The sequence below is a fragment of the Hirundo rustica genome, chromosome 2 (genome assembly GCF_015227805.2).
Source record: "Hirundo rustica isolate bHirRus1 chromosome 2, bHirRus1.pri.v3, whole genome shotgun sequence".
Classification (NCBI taxonomy): Eukaryota; Metazoa; Chordata; class Aves; order Passeriformes; family Hirundinidae; genus Hirundo; species Hirundo rustica.
In genome coordinates this window covers 34,706,775-34,726,296 of record NC_053451.1, presented here as the reverse complement: position 1 = coordinate 34,726,296, position 19,522 = coordinate 34,706,775, and the positions used below count along the sequence as shown (strand labels likewise).

Below are 19,522 nucleotides of genomic sequence, written 5' to 3'. Positions count from 1 at the left end.
CAAATGACACAACAGAATTAGAACCGAACTTAATAATAATTTAAAATCCTAGGATTGATTTTGATTTAAAAATATGTGAAAATATTGGCACAATAAAATGGCAAACCCAACTGTATTTAACATGAAGGCATAATTTGAAGTATTGAATCTAACTTATGCCACTAACAGGAACAGAATTATCTTTAGTTCTGAGGAAAATAACTAAGGACTTAACGCACACTGTTTCATTTCTGAGAGAAAAACATCATCCTTCAAACCTCTGAATCAATGGCATTAATCTATTGCAATGAAATAAATTCAATAAAATATAAGCTTTCCCCCAATAATGCTGGCCTGGTGCCATCCCAGCTCTTTGTGTGCAACCTCCACTAGCTTCTTCCTTCATTCTTCTACCAAATGTTGGCTAAAAACCTCACCTGCATCCGGCTTCCTTTGTCTCCTGTTTACAGTCTAAACAAGCTTTCCAGAGGAGGGTTTGCACCTTCTTGGCTCACCTCAAACAGGGACTAGCCCTCACTGCAGCCCCCAGGCATACTTAGCATAAACATTGGATAACCAAACAAAGCAGTCTCCTGCCTGTTCCTGGCTGCACTCGCCCTTGCAACAAGTCTTCAGAAGTGAGTGCTGAAAGGCAAACACCTCAACCAAGCACAAAGGCAGCTGTGTGTGCGTGTGTCTGCAGAGACAGGAACTAAACTCTTGCACAGCGCTTCCCTCAGTAGATTCACCTGGGCAGATGGTTTCTCTCCTTGCACTGGCAAACCAGTTTCAGTGTGCTGGCCCTGGGAGCTCAAAGATTGGTGGATGGCTGAGCTAACACATCTTGCTGAAAAGCAGGGTGTGCTTACTCAAGCCTAGTGCAGTGCTTCTGCAGCTTCACAACTCATATCAGCAACTGGAATGATTATCATCCCAGTGACTGAAATAATAATAATAATTAAATAACTCTTATAAAATGTTGCTCATTTAAGTATGTGTGCAGATTTTACTACAATATAATGGAAACCCAGTCTTGTCCTATAGCACACCACCTGTGTTCAGCCCACAGCCCCTAAACCCCATAAGATTTTAGAGGGGGACCTAAAATTGCATTGATTATCCCCATAGTTTCCTCCCTTGAAATTTTTCACTATTTGGGTGTAGAAAATAGTGGAAGAGCATCAGCAAAAGCCTGCCTGTGCAGATTCAGCTTACTCTTCTAGATCAGGGCAATCCCAGTCACTTTTCTCATTCCCATATGCAGGGATATGCTAACACAAAGTCCTACTTCTTGTCCTCCCAAAGTTTGCAGGAGAAATATACAAAGGAAATTCCTCCTTTGTAAACCAGGAGTCTAGTGATTGTTTTGGAGGTAAAAGTGCCTTCTATAATGCAGTTAAGAATTTAAGATCACATCCAGGGATTCTATAGGTCCTACCACCATGATCTGCAGGTGCCCCACCAGAGGACTTTAAAATTTATTTCACTTCCTGAACAGAGACTGGAGCTCAAATTGTCAGGGAATAGGTCAGATTTCAGGAAATATTTCTGCATTTGAGAATATTTTATTGCCTGAAATGTCTGTTTCCATACCCTGTTAGCAACACGATCTTGCTGAGACTTGAGACAGAACCAGTGCAGCCACAGAATTGTCATAAGACATTTACATTGTTCATCCTTTGCTACTGTTTTAGCTATCCACAGGTTTTTTTAAACAGCCTCTTAATGAAATCCCAGTGTATTGAAGAGTTTACATAACAGTCACTGAATTTAAAACCCAAGTTACTGACTACAACAGTAAAAATATTAGCAGAGCACTTCCTTATCATATACAGCACCTCTTTATTCCTCTCCTTGTATTTAACTTATGATTCTAAGTTCTATTTTTGAAGTAAGTCAGAAACAGACGGCATACTGCACTATATAATTAGGAATGGAAAAGTCCCTGCAGCCTTTAGACTCTTAGAAGAAAATATATTTAGAAGCTTGAATATGCTCCTATTCACACAGTTTCAATAGAGGATGCATCAGCACTTCCTTTTTTATTAATTTTCTATATTTTTTTAAAGGCCTTAAACACAGCTGTAAGACTACATTCCAGACACAAAATGGCTAAAAAGCAGTTTATTTATTGTTTAAAGGACTTTGGATCCTTTGTGAGTTCTACTCTGTTTCTGAGAACTTCCTGGACAAAGCTGGGGCTCTCTCTGAGTTAACCCTTTCTGCCACCCCAAAGAGATCCTTTTGTCCTTTCAGGTGGAACATCTTTGGAATGCCTTCATCACTTTTGAAAGTGTGTGTATATATATATACACACACTTCCAAAAGTGATATAGTGATATACATATACACACACACACTTTTTTAATATATATATACACACACTTTATATATATATATATACACACATATATAGAGAGAGTGATATATATACACACACAAACCTCTTAGCTGAAAATATTCCCCAGCCTAGTATCTGGAATCTGATCCCAAAACCACATCATATTACATCAAAACTGGCACAGTGAAATCCCATGCAGAGACATCCAAGCCAGCTCAGACACTGACAGAGTAGATCTAGAGTAGAAATCCAGCCAGATCAATATCTTCCATATGTCTACAGGCAATTACCACAGGTAAATGGCAATATTAATGCAGGTCTGCAATGCTGAGCTCATTTAGCACTACCTTGAGCTCCTGCACATCCTGGCATGCAGTGATTGATTTCAAGAGGGGACCATTAGTGGCTCCCAACAGGAACAGAGATAGAAAAGAGAGCAGTCACAAACCTTTAGTGCAAAACCCTGTGCAGTAGATTAAAGCCTTGGCCCCTGTTAGCAGGATTGCTGCAGGCACACACTGAGGCAGCAAGGCAAGGGAGCCAGCAAGGAGAGCAGTACTGGAGCTGTCCTGCAGAACCTTCTGACCACATCCCTACCAAACACCCAGTGGCTCCCACAGAGATCCAGCCCTTGGTCTAATGGAAACAGTGCTGCCCCTATGGCCAGAATGATGCAGATATAGGGAAGCTCAGAGCTAAAATGTGTGGAATAAAGTGTTCATTCAGGTAAAAGAAGCTACATGGAGTGATAAACCAGACCAGGGTTCCATCTAGCCTGGAGTTTCTTTCCAACTGTGGCCTTTAGCAGATGGTAATGGAAAAATATTAACACAATTTTTTACCCAGAATACATTTTCAGTTGCTGGACTTTCCTGAGCCAAAAAGACTTTCTTTTTTTTTTTTTTTTTTTTTAATTTAATATCCCTGGATAGTTTCTTTTACGCAAATTTAACTTTTTTCAAAACTCATGTAAACTCAACATCCCCAGTGTTTTTCATTAATGAATCTCACAGTTTTGCCACCAGTTAAAAAATTCTCCTCGTGGTTATTTCAATGTGCTGTTTCTTAGTATCATTTGATGTCCCCAAATCTTTTTGTTGGGAGAGCACAGGCTCCCCGGTCATCTTAATCTCCTACACATGACAACTGATTTTTCATTCTAAAAGGCCTTGCTAGACAAGTTCTTCAAGCCAAAGGCCTATAGCTGAACTGCTGGTAACACTGATTTAACTTCAGAGGTGGAAATACTACCACCTATCTTTCTATATATCTGAGTGCTTCTTGGATGTAACACCTACAGGTTTACAACTGAACTCTGAAATAAAATGGGAAGTTCAGGTCACTTTTTTTTTTGTTATGACCCTTTTTTATTGACAAAAATGACATTGGCTTATGCTGAACAAATTTTCCAGTTAAGGAAAAAAAAAAAAAAACTAATAAGCTCTTACTAAAACCCAAATTGAATAAACTAAAAGATTAGGCAGAGAAACAAAAACCACAACAACAACCTGCTGTTTCCAACATCATCTCAGAAAAACACTTTCACTGCCTCTGTTTCCATCACTGAACCTGTTGCACTTTATATAAAATAATGCTCTCCTTAGACTGCAGCCTTAATATCCCATTACTCAGGGATACTGAGCATCCTCAATACCAAGATGCCAGAAATTCTGCCTGCTGCTTTGACTTGATGAAACCTTTACATACATTACAGAAATCTACAAGAGCACATAGTGACAGGCCAAGGGGTTAATGGCTTTAAACTGAAAGAGGGTGGATTTAGATTAGATATTGAGAAGATCCTTTGGAGAAACCCTTTCCTGTATGGGTGGTGAGGTACAGGTTGCCCAGACAAGCTGTGGATGCCCATCCCTGGAAGTGCTCAAGGCTGGGTTGGGAGCTGGTCTAGTGAAGGAGTCCCTGTCCATGGCAGGGGGCTTGAAACTAGAGGATCTTTGGACCTTCCAACCCAAACCATTTAATGATTCTGTGTGATGAACTCTAACAACCATAGTAAGGAATGCAAGTCCATTTAAGATTGCTGCTGAGCAGTCCTCATAAAGAAGACTCCATAAAGAGGAGACCCTGGTCTACAGCCCCTACCTGGCTTTCAAAACACCACCCTCACTGCAAGGTTGCTCTGGCTCAAGTAACCTTTACTTGTCTTTGAGGGAGTGAAAGAACCTTGAGAGGAAAGAATAAAATACACTGATGTCACAGCCCCTAGAGTTTAGTGGTTTGACTACTGCTCTGGAACCTAGAGCCTCACACTCCCCAGAGGGAGGGCGGTGAATGAAGGTTCCCCTGGAAGGTGATTTTGCCACTACTTTCGTGTGGCATCCCTGTGTGGCATCCCTGATTTGCCCTTTCCTCTTGGCACTTAAAAGCAATTTGGACCTAATTTTGCACCAAAAAAATGTTTGCTCAGCTTCAGCATAATATTCTTAAGTCTTCTTAAACCTGGAATTTGACAATAGCAAAATTTATGCAGTGATGCAGCCCAGCAGTCCATTGAGAAATGATCACAAGGGCAATGGAGACTTAAAAAATAGGTTATTTAAATTATTACAAGCCAAATGAAGAAACAGTGTAATTTAAATATGTTGACACATGCACTGAAAACTTTTAAAAATGTACTGCTGCCAAATGCACGAAGTATTTGTATTTTAAATTATTGTTTTCAAAAAAAAACCCAAAAAAACATTTGGTAAGGAGATTCAAACAATGAATTTGTCGCCAAAATATCAAAACTAACACAATGCAATGAGCATTCATATAATTTAAGAAAACTCAACTTCAAATATAATAATTCTTAGGAAAATGATGACAAGAATAGTGTCACATTATTGATTCCTAATCCAACATTAATTTTGAAATTTGGTACAATATTGACTTGGTATCATTTCAAATCTACTCATAAGGACAGAATGCAAGATGGTCAATAATACTGAGGTGCTAAAAATGCCAGTAAATTCTACATCAGCTCCACATGTTATTCTCTAAATCCTCGTCTTTGGGAAAAAAACCCCAACCCATATATTTTTTCACATAACTACTTGATGGCTGAGCCAATAATAACACTAAAAAGAAGTGCTATTCTTTCTGTGTCTGAAAAAAATCAAAGAGGTTTAAAACATTTCACATACAAGCCCCATGTAGTGCAAGGAGAGGAGCAAAAGCCCACTCAGTCTGGTGCCTTCCAGAAGAGCTGCATCTCCTAACACACTCTTTGAGCATGGGGAGTAGTTATTAACTAATGGTAGTTCATCTCACAGGGTGTAGCTACATGGGCTTGAGGGAGGAACAGCTGACACCCATTCAATTTGCACACAGACTCAAGCATAAACTTCTAGAATACAAGTCAAGTTTAAGCACATCTACAATAGGAGGACCTCTTCTTTCATAAGGATTTCATTTATTTTACTTTATCACAAACATCCTGAAAGCAGAATGACAGCCTGTCACTGTATAATGATTCTGGAGGTACAGACGCTCTAAATCATTTATAATGAAATGATTTTCTGTGCCATCAAGCTCTCAGTTGTTGCTTGGCCAGAATAACTCAAGTCAAATTAACTCTCTTGCTAGGTAAGCCACACCTGTGGTAAGTTTGTACAGAGTTTATGATCCTACACTTCCCACATTATTCCTTTTAAAATGTCCTCTGCATAATTAGCATCCTCTTCAAACAGAGTTTGGGACTACAATACACAAACATACGTCAAGGTAAAGCTGCTGGGTTGGAAATGAACCAGACACACAAGTATCAAAACAAATCAAAATAACTGCCAAATATAAAATACCATTTTGCACTTTGCAGACCTGATTCCCACCTCAATTTACTGGAAATGAAGCACAAACAACTTTACTAAAAGCAGAAGATCTGCAGCACTGCAGCACAGACTCAGGCGCAGGGAGACTCAGGCCAGCAGCTCCACCAGCTAATGCCCGCAGACACTGCCCAGCCAGCAGCCAGTACCTGAATGCCTGGCCAGACACTGCCCAAATGCCCAGTCAGACACTGCCTTGGTCAGCCAGCAGCCCCAGCCAGCCCACAGTTGTGTTTAAATGCCTGTGTCCAATGGCAAGTTCATGGCAGCAAGGGGATGGCTGAGGAAGCAGACAGGGAAGCATGGGCAGGACAGGGAAGGAAGGGGAGGGGGCATGCAAAGGGTGGGCACGATGCTGGGACTGGTAGGGGCTTCGTAAGGGTTCTCTTAAATGGGCTCAAACTTGTATCAAACTTTCTTTATTAACCTCTAGCAAGATCTAGAGGAACAAATGCTTACTTTTTCTATTCCCCGCTCCCAAAATATTCTCCCACCCTGCATTTCTTCTCCCTCTATATTTCTTATCCAGTTCAATCCTCAGTTTTGGTACCCTTTGCTCTTACCACATTTTTCCATTCCTCTGTCCGTTCTCTAACTCCCAAGTTATCCTCAGTCTCTCTGCGTCTCGTCTCCTGCCACTGCCATGAACAACGCTTTCCTTCAGAAACTACTCCTACCAGCAACCGAATGCTGGAACTCCCAGTACATCCAGCCCCTGCTGCCGGCTCGGCCCGATCCAGGCGGCTCTGGCAGCCTCTAATGGTGGCCAGAAGGAAAATCACTGCTCACAGGACAAGGAGTCGTATCTGCCTGTCAACAGCTGAGGCTGGAGTGGAACAGTGGAGAGGCGAAGGATGAGCAGAAGGAGGTGTAGGTAGCTGTGGGGTGTTGTAAGAGGAAAGTGTTGGGATAAAGGGAAGGGAAAGAAAACAAATCTCTGTAAAGCCTGGGATGAATGAGGGCATCAGGAAGCAGCCAAACTCCTCCCAGCTGCAGGGCTGCTCGGCAGGTACTGGAAAGTGCCGCGGGCCAGGTGTGGTAGGTGTGGTAGAGGGCAGGGACAGCTCCGGCTTCGCAGCCCTGACTTACCCTCGGAGCCCTCTGGTCCAGCTGTCCCCAGCACCACGGGCGCTGCGAGGCCCCAAGCCTGGGGAATGGCAGCAGCCTGGGCCAGGCTGTGACGTGTCCAGCCAGGGGACAGCCAAGGCGCTGACTTGGGACTGAGATGTGCTTTGCCTGCTGAAGGTGCTGAACTGCTCAGCTGTTCCTCAATCCAAGTTAAAATCCTCACAGCTGACACCAGCAGTGTCTGCAGCGCGTTCAGGTTTGTGCAGGAAAACCAGTTACAACAGATAACCCAGGAGGAAATCCCAGGTTCAGGATTTTTTTAAGTACTTTTCATCTAGGGCACTCAAAGAGCTTTGCAAATATAGACTCGTTTTAGCTTCACAACAACCCCCGTGAGGCAAAGATAATGATCACTGTATCCATTTTACAAATGGGGAAACTTGAGTACAAAAGAAGAAAAGTGTTGCCAAAGATCAGGCCCAGCAAGTCGAGCACAAAATGAAGCAGCACTGCCATCCCTCTGCTTGCACCAACAAGCAGAAAACCCTCCCTCCTGCCTTGGTGTGATTGGAATAGCTATTCCCAACATAGGTGCAGCCTTAAAAAGAACGGAGGAGGAGAAAACACGTTGTTCAAGTTCAGTAAGAAACTCCACCAGCTTCAGAGCATCAGTTCCATTGGGTTGCATACAACACAGCTGCAACTCAGAGTGCAAATCGGTACCCCACAGAGAAAACACCAAAGCTTTTTGTTTGTGTTGCTACGATTCGGAGTAACACACAGGATGACATGACATGAGCAGCACATCGAAACGAAGTCCTCCTACATCTTACAAGTTTGATAGGAAAACCTCCATGTTGTGGGGACCCCCTGCTCTGAAAGCTGCAAAAAAAGCAGAGTAAGGAGTGTAACAATGATGAAGTAAATACTGTCAGAAATGGCTTGGCTAAAGCCTGAAAATCCAAATTCTTTACATAAACCACAGGCAGGAATTTTGACTGAGTATGAACTGTCTCACCATGTACAAAATAAAATGCTGACCAAGTTTTTTCTCAGAAGTTTTAAAATCAGGTCTTTGCTGCTTAAAAGGAACTTTTTTTTTTTTTTTTTTTTTTTTTTTTTAATGTTCACTTAAGTCAGTTTCTTTTTTCATCTGAAATTTTATTTTCAGGTTTTGTGGAAATTGAAAGAAATGAAAAATTCAATAGCACCCACAGGGTCATACCTGTTGAGTACAGGAAGAGACGTGCAATATTTTTTTCCTCGACTAATACTAGAGTCCACAGAAAGCTGATGATTTCTAAGGTACGCAACCACAGAAAGCTTTTTACTCCAGATAAATTGTCACTGAGCTACTTAAACCCGTAACTGCAACATCAGTGCAAACATGTTGATGGCATAATGGATTTGGCTGCATGGTGCTGTTCTGCTACTGCAGCACTCTGAGGCGACTGTCATTCAGGCAGGATGGGTAATAAAGGAACTCTCAAGAGAAGAGACCTGTTAACCAGTTCAGTACCATTGCATGGAATTTCTAGTGCAATGGGCATTACATAAACTAGAGTCCTAGTACCATGATATTTTGCTTAAGTGTTAGTCACAAGCAGTGGAATTCAATTAGTAGAAAACAGCTCAGAAATGTACAGGGAAAAGTACTGATGCTTTGTGTTACAAAAGAAAGCTTCTACAAAAATGTCCAGCACTGATGTCTATAAAGAGGTTCCTCAAACTCAACAGTTTCAAATACCACAATCCAGAGAGGTGTCTTTTATTACTCATTAACTTCAATTCTCTTTATGTGACAATTCAGCTGTTTAAATATAGTTTTACTTTCCCTGTAGATGATATAAGAATTTTTACAGCCTACCACCTTTTTTCAAAATAGGAAAAGCAGAATATAAATAATGTTAAATAATGCAGTATAAACCAATTCACAGACACACTGGGGATCTGCAGTACTGAACAAAGAATGCAAACTTCACATAGGAAAGAAGGATTCAGCCAAAGAAAAATAAAATGGTGCAAGCAACAGAGAACAAAATTATGTGGTCAAATATTCCATTGATGATATGACATATAAGTTGTTAACTTAAAAGGTGAGCCATGGTAAGACATGTTTAACTTCGAAAATAACATTTGAAAATCAGATTTGGATTTTGTGACCTGCCTTTTTTCATGTAGATGGCCCGTGGTAATTTTTTTTTTTCCAATTCCACAGTAGCTCAAAAGAGATACATACAGCTACACAGACAGAGTTAATAAGATCAAACTTCCTAACACAAACCAGGACAGAGTGAACAGTCAATAATTCATGATCTAATTTATGACTGTCTGCAAAGCAAGCATGTTTTGCCTAATAGGGTGAATGCCTCTTTATTAACTTACTGCTAAATTATGTACTGAACTAATAGCATTGTCAGAGGCCTGTAAACAGTGCAGATATGAATCAGTGTTTTGTGGCAGCGCCGTAATTAAAACAACATCCTGAACAAGCCGTGTGCCATTGCAACGCGCACAGACCTGGTACTGATAGGCTTAGTACAAGATCAGAAGTTAACAGGGACTAAGGCAGCTAATCACAAAGCAGACATGCTTCTGTTTTGATACATAAGGATGGTGGAATAAAGCCAGTTCCCAAGCTGTATTAGAGGCACATGACACGCTTTTAAAGAACATCATCTCTCCTGGGAAGGGCTCTTCACATTAATCTGAAAAGGCCCCATAGCATCATTCTCAACTCAGTTTTTAGCAAGCAATCTGGAGCTACAAATGGATGCCAATGGGCAACAACTGTGTGCCTGCTCTTGGAAAGATCTGGGCTTCAGACTTTTTCTCAGAAGCAGAGCACAGCCCATGGGTGTCTGTTATCTAACCAGCTCTGAGGTGGGGACTGACTTCTGCTTCCTCTCCTCCCTCTTTCATTTGAGTTTCTCATGTAAACTGCACACAATACCAGCTTCTCAATTTCAGTTTTCAAGCTTTGAATTAATAGCATGAAATCACAATTTTTCCTGTTTCATTTTAGTGAAACACAGACTTATTTCAAATTTTTGATCAGAACACAATTCCCCCTCCCTCCCCCCCAGATATCCATGAGAAAGGGACTTCCGAGTTCCTCTCTTGCTACATGTATCTAGCTAAATTTATAATCTTTGACACTTCACAGCAGGTTAGTTGACAACTGAAGAGAACACCAATCTAATTTGTTCAGCAGCTTTGCTGGTACGCAAACTGAAGCCTTTAAGGCACAGAAATATGGGAGAAGGAATCACTATGCTATTCCAGGCCTTCTCCCTGATTTACTGCATGACTGAAGGCAAGTTATTTTGCTTCTTGTCTCCTACCATTAGCACGTGTATAACGTTCCTTTCCTCACACCAAATCACCCTGAGAGCTAAGGCTGGAAGAAAAATCCAATGGGGAAAACTGACAGGGTGATGGTAGAACAACACGGCATGCCTAAAAAATGGTGCACCTTTACAATGCTAAACCTCCTGGTAATCAGTAATTAAAGAAAAGGAAAGATAAATTAACTAAGGAAAGATGAGCACTGCACAGCCTCAGAACTTTCTAACCTAAGATATTCAGCTAGCTGGGGGTGCCACTGCTCTTTCTGATTAGTCTGCCAAAGTTAACTCTCAATTGATCTGATTTTCTCAACCTGTTTAAGTTCTCCTTACAAACCTTCACACTCTTAAGGAAAAACAACTGATAGGTTCACAAATGGGAACAGACTGGAAATAAGTTTCCTAGAAGAAAAGAATGAATGAAACAACCAGAGGTCTGGGCAGCTAACCAAGGCAATGTGCATCCTCCCAGGCACAACCAATTCCTTCCCTGGGACTCAGCCCTCGCATCAACCCTCTTGAGTACAGCTCAGGCTTAAAAACCAAAATAACCTTTGGTGCAACATGAACCTTTGAAAGTCGAGCTCAAGACTGTCCAAATCTATTTCACAGTCCTGTGAATTAACTCATTCATATTCCATTATGCAGTAACTGACTTTTGCATCACAGGTTCAGTAAGATTCCGGTGACCAAGTGATTGGTATAAAATGTAAGATTTGAATTCCTGTTCTTCACAAGACTCTTTTATTTACTTTTTTAGATCCCAAGACCTTTTAAAACTCTCATTTTCAAACTTGTCTTTTCAAGAGGGAAATGTGTATTTTTGATAGCATTGCATAAGGAATTCACATGACCCTTTCATTCCGTAGAGCGAGAAAGCCTTTCAAGAAAACTACCTCTACCATAAAATCAAATTTAGACTGTCAGAAACTATAATCAGCAAGAATGATTCTTGATTCAAAATCGTTTTTATTTATGATCGTTAAAAATGTGTTAATATTTTGTGAGTCTGTGCTCTTTTAAACTTGATCATAATTTAAAACTTTGAGTTACTCTTTCTTTCCCCCAATCAAGTTCTGCCCCTAAGCTGTGCTTCTAGTTCCATAAGCTGATCACTCTTGTTCTCACAGAATAATGAATGGTTTTATATGTGTTGCCTTTTAGAAGCCAGAGGTTCACTTACGATCGATAAGCCAAAAGAAGTAACTACTGAATATTATATTGAAGTTCTTTGCTTTATGTAGGCAATTGAAACAAACACTGTTGTTTTTTTCCTCTGACACAAATGCAAATAAAACAAAAAAAGCACTAAGTCATAATTACTGGAATTCTCTTTCTTCCAGAGAACAAAAGAAGTCTAAATTCAGAGCTTCTTTACTAAAAAAGTAGATGCTTGCCCATGGACAACCCCCATTAAGGAGACAGAAGCAGAAGTTTTTATGCATCAAAAGTCTTAAAAGATCAAACTGTTGAGAGAAATTTTCCTTCAATGCAGTGGGAATGACTGCTACTTTCAGAGGGTTTATATTCTCTGTCTACCCCTGAGTTGAAACTCAAATCTTTAAAGAAACATGGCATGAAGCATTCAGAGGAAAAATATTCTCCAATTAGTTCCAAGCCTATTATAATCACATTTAGCTAAACAATTAAATCTAAAATAGTTCTTAAAATTCCATCAAATTATACATTTTATATTATTTACTATATATGAAATTATTTTCTGTATATTATATGGACTTCATAAAAGAGCTTTATTTTGGAACATGAGGAGTTAGTGTACTGACCTAAAAATCTGAGTTGTGCAGTGCAATGGTTCTTACACTGGTTCTAAAAATCAGGGCATTCCAGGGAGGGTAGTACATTAACATATCCATTAGTACTTCCTTGGGGAAAGCATTGGAGGCAGTGCTGATGACCTCTCTCTGGTGACCAGCAATAGGACATGAGGAAAAGGAATGAAGCTTCTCTGAGGAAATTCAGACCAGACATGAGGAAAAGATTCTCCACTCAGAGCCTGGTCCACCCCTGGAAGAGTCTTCCCACCAAAGTGGTTGTGGCACCACACCTGGCAGAGCACAAGGAGCATCTGGACAATGCTCCCAGTCACATGATTTAGTTTTAGTAGTAGCCCTGAGATAAACAGGGAGTTGGACTCAATTATCCTTATGGGTCCCTTCCAACTTGAGATACCCTGTGCTTCTGTGCTTCTCTGATTTTTGAAAGTTCAGAAGCCTCTCAAAAAAGGGAAGTTTTTATATTAAGATGAGTGAAGTCTAAAGTAGCTGATAATTATTGCTATTTTAAGCAGATATATGGGTCATGAAGTGATGCAAACCTGCACTGTGCACTGTACCTACTGTCAATAAAAGTACTGATCTCCACTAAAGGAAAACCCTAGGAATTTAATCGCCTTTGCTTCAGTCTCACACACAGGTTTTATTCACAAGAGTAATCTGCAGATTTGGAGAATAATTCAGGCTGGAAGGAAACTTTGGAGGTCGTTTAGCCCAAGCTCCTGCCCAAAGCAGGACCAATTCGAAAGTTCAATCATATAGCTTAGGACTTCCTCCAGATGAATTTTTGAACCTCTTGGAGAAGAGAGATTCCATAATCTCATGGAATCACCAGTTATATTAAAGAGATCTCTTTTTGTATTCAGACACAATTGAAATTTTCCTTATTGCAACGTGTAACTGTTGTTTCCAGTTCTTTCTTTGCGCATCTCTGCTCACCTCGATGCTGGTCTTCAGTGAGGCTAGAGCACACTGCTGGCTCGGGCCAAATGAAAGAATCAGTTTCATTTAAGCTGGAAAGCACCTCTTGAGATCCCATTGTCAAACCCTCTCTGTTGAAGCAAGTTTACTTGCTTCAGGTTGTCTAGGAACATGTTTAGCCAGGTTTTATATATCTCCAAGGATGGACACTCCACAACTTCTCTGAGTTACCTGTGCACCCTACCATAAAAGAGACTTTTCTCATGATAAGATGAAACTTCATGTGCTTATTGTCCATTGCTCCTTGCCCTGTCACTGGACACTACTGAAAAAAGTCTGGCTTCTTTATCTTCACCTCCCATCAGGTGTTTATACCTGATATTTACGTACTTATAACTGTACATCTAACACCGGAGAGTTAGGCCTTCCTAGGTGCAGTAGGCTGCATTTGCTTTTGTTGGACTTGTGTGAAACTTCAGTTGACCTACTCCTCCCCTGTCAAACCATGCATTCATGTAAAATATTCCCAAGGGTCTAGAGCATGAAGTCAATTTCTTACAGGTTACTTTCACAGTCTTGCTGTTTGAAGAAACTTCACTCAGCTAAGTTAGATCAAAGGGATGTCATGTAAAATGCAGTGGAAGTGATTTTACAGGCTTTTATGATTAAAACCAGACAGTAGATACAGAAGTCAGTTCAGACAGCTCACACAGCTACATAATGTAGAGTATCTGCAGGCAAGAGTGTCAAAGAAAAGCAGACAAAAATGTATGTATTTTTTTGGTCTACAAGCACCAATCACTCATTCTCAGGTAATTAAAAATTGGTCTTTTGCTAAGAAACCTCTATTATCACTACTGCTAATAGTTGTTACTGCAAGTGGTTAAGCTTTTGTTCCTATAGAGTGGCCCCAGCTGATAAACTCTGTTATGAAAAATTAATTATCATGAAAGGCAGAGAAGACTGCCCCAGGATATGGCCCTTCAGTGGGATATCAGTAATGACCACTGATAACTACATCTTCAGGTGTTCCTAAAAAGTGATGGGATTTGTGACTTTGCAGCAAAGTGAGACCCACTTGACAGACAAAACAAGGAAAGGAGGAATCTTTCTAAAATCTTAGAGTAGAAAGCATGAGCATGCCAAATATATGCATAAAACATTATATAAGTCTTCGTAATAAGAGAACTATACTTGTACTGCTAAACTTTTATTACAAAACACAAACTTTGCCACATCTAATCTCAAAATGGGTTAATTAATTGCCTTAGAATGCTGCTTTTTGTGGGTTTAGAAGGTCTTTCCAAGATGTTTAAAACACAGACATAATCATGAATTTGATCTACAGTAGTTATTTAATACAGGGATGAGTTATGAAACATTTGATTTTTTACAGACAGCAAAATACTGCAATTGCTTCTACCTTCTTAATAGCTTAAACTAAAGAAGTTTTCATATGTAAAAATTCTACTAAAAAGATACCATTGGTTTTTGCAAGGAAAGGCAAAAGGTTTTTGCCTTTTTTTTAGTAGCAGAAAGGCAGTTTCAGGTCTAAGACCCTTTTTGTTGCTCATCATGCCTAATTCTATAGCATGATTTCCAAATACTGCTGTTTCCTCATGCTGTGTTTTCCATGAAGCTCATCTGGCCCCATGCAGACATTTACAGTACATACCAATACAGCTGGACTAGGTGTCATAGGTTGGCACAATTTTGTTTTCTAGATATGGAGAAATGTAAAATGTTTTTCCCTGCTCTGACCGTGGGGGGGGGGGCGCAAGACAAGGACCTATCAAAAAGCTGGCTGAGATATTGGCAGCTAAGTTGACCAATGGGAAATGTCGACGTGACTTTGGAGGGGACATTTGAAAACTAACTGCAGGAAATCAGTCTCTCTCTCTCACTTTAGAATCAGCCATGAGGTAACATCAGGGGAAGCGGGTGGCCCCGGGTCGGGCCTTGCTGCCCCTGTGGGCGGCTGGGCCGGGCCCGGCCGGGTGTCTGAGGGCCGCTGCCCGCACAGGGAGAGCCGGGGCCGGCTGAGCCCTTTCCCCTGCTTGCAGGCAGGGGAGAGGCGGCTGCAGCTCGGCAGTGCGGGGCCGTGTGCTCAGACCACGGCAGAAAGGGCCAAAACATGGCCCAGCTTAATCACCGCTGGCAGCGGAGGAAGAAAGCCTGCAGCTCCATAACAACTTTGAGCTGAGCCACCTTGGATGACACCGAGAGGTGGAAAAAAGGACATCTACCAGCTTCCTCCATCAGCACGGCCTTGCATTTTTCCTTCAGCCCTGCAGCCCGGCGCGTGCACGTGGCCATTGCAAGCCCGGGCAGATTTAACCCTTTACTAGCAACATGAAACTTTTAAAGCACAATTCTTCCTTGAGAGAAAGAAGAAAGAAAACATAAGGGTACATAGAACAGACACTGAATGAAGTCAGATAGATGAGAAGTGAAAGAACTAATAATATTGGAACAGGATTGAAGAAGTGGACATTTTTAACCGGACTTTTCTAAGGCAAATTATGAAGAAATGAACTGTTCTTTACAGCATCTTAGTATTATTTGGGTAGAATGCTATTCTAATCAAAATTAAGGACTGATGTAATGGAGATTTATTTAGGAACTTTGAAACCCCTGCTCCTGGATCAAAAAGGAGGTCTCAGCCCTTTGAGACAAAGATAATTTTAGATCAGAAGTATTCATAAATAGTATCGCAGATACACTGTGAAGCTCTGCGGATAGAACATCAGTCTGCGAAAACTCCGGGTGGCAGCAGATGTGTGACATTGAGAGCACTGGACTATTTTGTCTTGTGGCAAACGTCTTCATAAAAAGATCTTAGAAAGACTCTTCTCCTAAAGTAATGAGTGGTTATGTCTAAATAGTGAAACCGACTGAAAATCCTAAGTTGTGTCTTTCTGTGTTGTTCAATAAGAAAGTTAATAGTTTGTAAGAGAAAAGAAGCATGTTTTAAGGTATCATTTTGTTTCAGTTTAAGTTTTCTTTTTCTCTTTTTTTTTCTTCCCTCCTCATTCTTTTAATATATGTTAATAAAACTATTTTTGTTCATTTTTAAGCTTAAGCCTGCTTTATTTATTTTTCTCCTAATCTCTCCCTCCCACAAAAAATTAATACTATAATCCCTACATTAATTGGTGTTTCTGCCCAGTTTTATTAAATTAAAACCATTACACTAGGCAAAGAAACTCCTTTTCATTTGAGTCACCAATGAAAATATAGGCTCTTTTATTCTTCTGTTCTATTTTAGGCATTAACTTCAGGATGAAATGAATCACAACCTAGAAATGCTTAGGTTTTTCTTCACTGTTAGGAGACTAGCTTAGGGGTAGACAGCTGCATTTCAGTCACAAAGTTACATGATATTAGTTTTGTTCCTTTTATCTGCAATCTTAGTTGAAACTAAATTCTTCAGGCACTGCCAATCACCATGACTCCTCATCACTATCATAGTAAAAAAAGAATAAGCATTTCCAAAATCAAATTATTAATGTAGCATAAGAAATACCCCAAACTTGCTCTTTAAACTGACCAACTCCCTTACTTTTAGTTTTGAATTAAAGGGAAAGGCTTCAGGAAAAATGTTGCTACCATCTGGTACATTTTATGAATTTTAAACCATCTGACTTTGGCAAAGGCTCTCAGAACTTATTTCAGCGCTGAGACCATGAAAGAATCATTTTTAGCCCAATTTTCTCCAGCTGAGTTGGCTTTTTGGTGCAATAGCAGGCTGCACAACCAACTGTAAGGTGGAAGCCCCTGTGATGTAAGCCTTTATGCATTGAGTCCATAAGTAAAGACAAGCACAAGCACTTCTGTGGTTCCTCTTGTTCAAGGGAGATGCTGCCATGTACTTGAGAACCCCATCAAGTGATCTGTATGTTTGTTTCAGGATCTAAAGCAACAGACCACTCTGGAGATGACTCAGAACATACAGCACAGCCATCACATCCTCATGGAACAAAATAATGTGCGGAAGCAGCAGTAAACGCATCTCACTACTGCAGCCAAATAACAGGAAGCACCTACAAATAGCTATGTTTAATGGCTTTGTAGTTTGGGAAGTCTTGATAGCCTAATATATAAGACCAATGTGTAGTTCTTCAGCCAGGAACACACAAAGGCCAGACAGAGAAGACTTGCATGCTGATATTCAGGTTTCCTCCTGCTGCCCCCATTTTACCTTTTGCACTAAAGTAAATACCTGGTACCAAGAAGGTGGCACCATCAAATGCCCTCTACTATACAGGATTTAACTACCCTTATTCAGTTGCTCTAAGCTCCTTCAATCAGCTGTCTTAGAAGAAAGGAGACTCCAAACATGTCATTTACTTCCCCTGACCCCATGAAAGATCCAGTTGGCATATGGCTGCCAGAGAACAATTATAATAATTATGCATTTTGTTTCCAAACACACGTAATAAGTTTGTTTTTACCTGAGTCTTCCATCCTCTGCTGCAGCTCCTCCTGGTATAATTTTAGTAATGAATATCCCAGGATCATCCCCAATGTGTGGGTTATCTGTTCCTCCAGCAATACTGAACCCCAGGCCAGAATTTCCCTGGAAAAATAATAACAAGTAAATCCACCACTCAGATGCTAGATTTCTACAGAATTCATTTGCACTGCATGACCAAAGTATCCTTGCTTCTTAAAGGAAGCACTTTATTTGGCAACTCCACACTTGAAGGCAGGTGACTCAGTCAGAAAAAATTAATTGTCAGTTAAACAACAGAGGCTGTGAACAGAAAGATTTCCTGGAGTTAATGACAGAGTTAATGGATACTCCTACAGAAACAGGATTTGACCTAAATTTGTTTTCAAAAGCAAGTCACATAAATTAGCATCTGAACTCCAATATTAATTCATCCAAATCAATGAGAAATAGAGGCTAAAAACATTTCAGAGCTTTGAAAAAAGACTTTCAAAATGACTGTCATTTGTAAACAGAAACAGTGAAAAACATTTAACTCCAAAGTATTTTAATACACTAGTTTCTGTTGAAGACTGACATGCTTTAAAAAACAAACAAACAACAACAACAAAATGCACAAAACAAGAGTACTTCTTTCATCCCACTGATCTGCTAGGAAAAAAATGTTTGAAAGACATTATAAGACTCTACTCAATAATCTCACTTATTGTTTCTACTATTTGTGAGAATATCATGAAAGATATACAGATATGTTAACACATTCATACTCTTGCAAAGTAAGTCACCGTTTTTTTCACACACACTTCAAAAACACAATTCTAATTCTTTTTTGGAAGTATATATTGGTTATGCTTTTCTATATAAGTCAATCTTAAGTACATGTTTGGGTTGTTTTTTGTTTTTGGTTGGGTTTTTTTTTTTGTTTGTTTTGGGGTTTTTTTTTTGTTTGTTTGTTTGTTTTTTGGTTTTTTGGGTTGTTTTTTTTTGGTTGGTTGGTTGGTTGTTTTCTGTGTTAATTAGCTTTTTTCCCCAAGGGATTGTTTCTTATTTATAGAAAGGCAGATGCAGGTTTAAGAACCCCCTTATGCATAAGGAGCACCATAAAATTCAATGCAATACTTGATTCTCTAAGGGCCTCACAGCCAAAAGTATTTTCACAGTTAAGTATTTAGACTTACCACAGCAATATAACTACATATATATTGCAGAATATGTACTGCAGATTTGGGGCACTAAAATACTTTTACTTCACCAGCTTCTCAGACTATTTCAAGTTTGTTTCTTTTACTGCTGTTTGTGGTCATGTATCTAGTTCTGCACTAGTGAGAAAACTTATTAATAAAAATGGTGCTTCCATACATTTTTTTTCTAAATAATTTAAATCAAATATCACTTCTGCATTTTTCAACTGTATTTCAATGCATACAATGTGATGCATTTTGTGTGTGAAAACCTACGTATTTCCTGCCTGCAGCACGTCATATTCTGAATGCTGTTATCAGTATTCTGCATCATGAGAGATGCAGTCCTCATTACCCAAGAGACGTGCACGCAATGTGCAGCTCTGCTATCAGCACTTAATTGTGAACTAATTTATAATCCAAGGAAATGGATTTCGGACTGCACGTATCATAATGCTTCTCAGCCAGCTATAATAAGGAACTCATTAAAGTACTGAAACACTCTGTATATATTTTCTGTAGTTAGCAAACACCTCCAGGCCAGCATTATAAATCTTTGATTTAATCTCCCTTTCATCATTAGGATCATCTCAGATTCAGGTTATTCTC

General features: G+C 39.9%; 1 protein-coding gene across 25 annotated transcripts in view; it reads right to left on the bottom strand.

Moving 5' to 3' along the window:
- DLG2 (discs large MAGUK scaffold protein 2) overlaps positions 1 to 19,522 on the bottom strand; it is a 984,477-nt gene that overhangs the window by 310,827 nt on the left and 654,128 nt on the right. For all 25 annotated transcript variants that reach the window (XM_040055800.2, XM_040055802.2, XM_040055798.1 and 22 more), the window contains one exon: positions 17,734 to 17,858. In XM_040055800.2, coding sequence (XP_039911734.1) covers positions 17,734 to 17,858 — 125 coding nt within the window. The remainder of the gene's footprint in view (positions 1 to 17,733; positions 17,859 to 19,522) is intronic.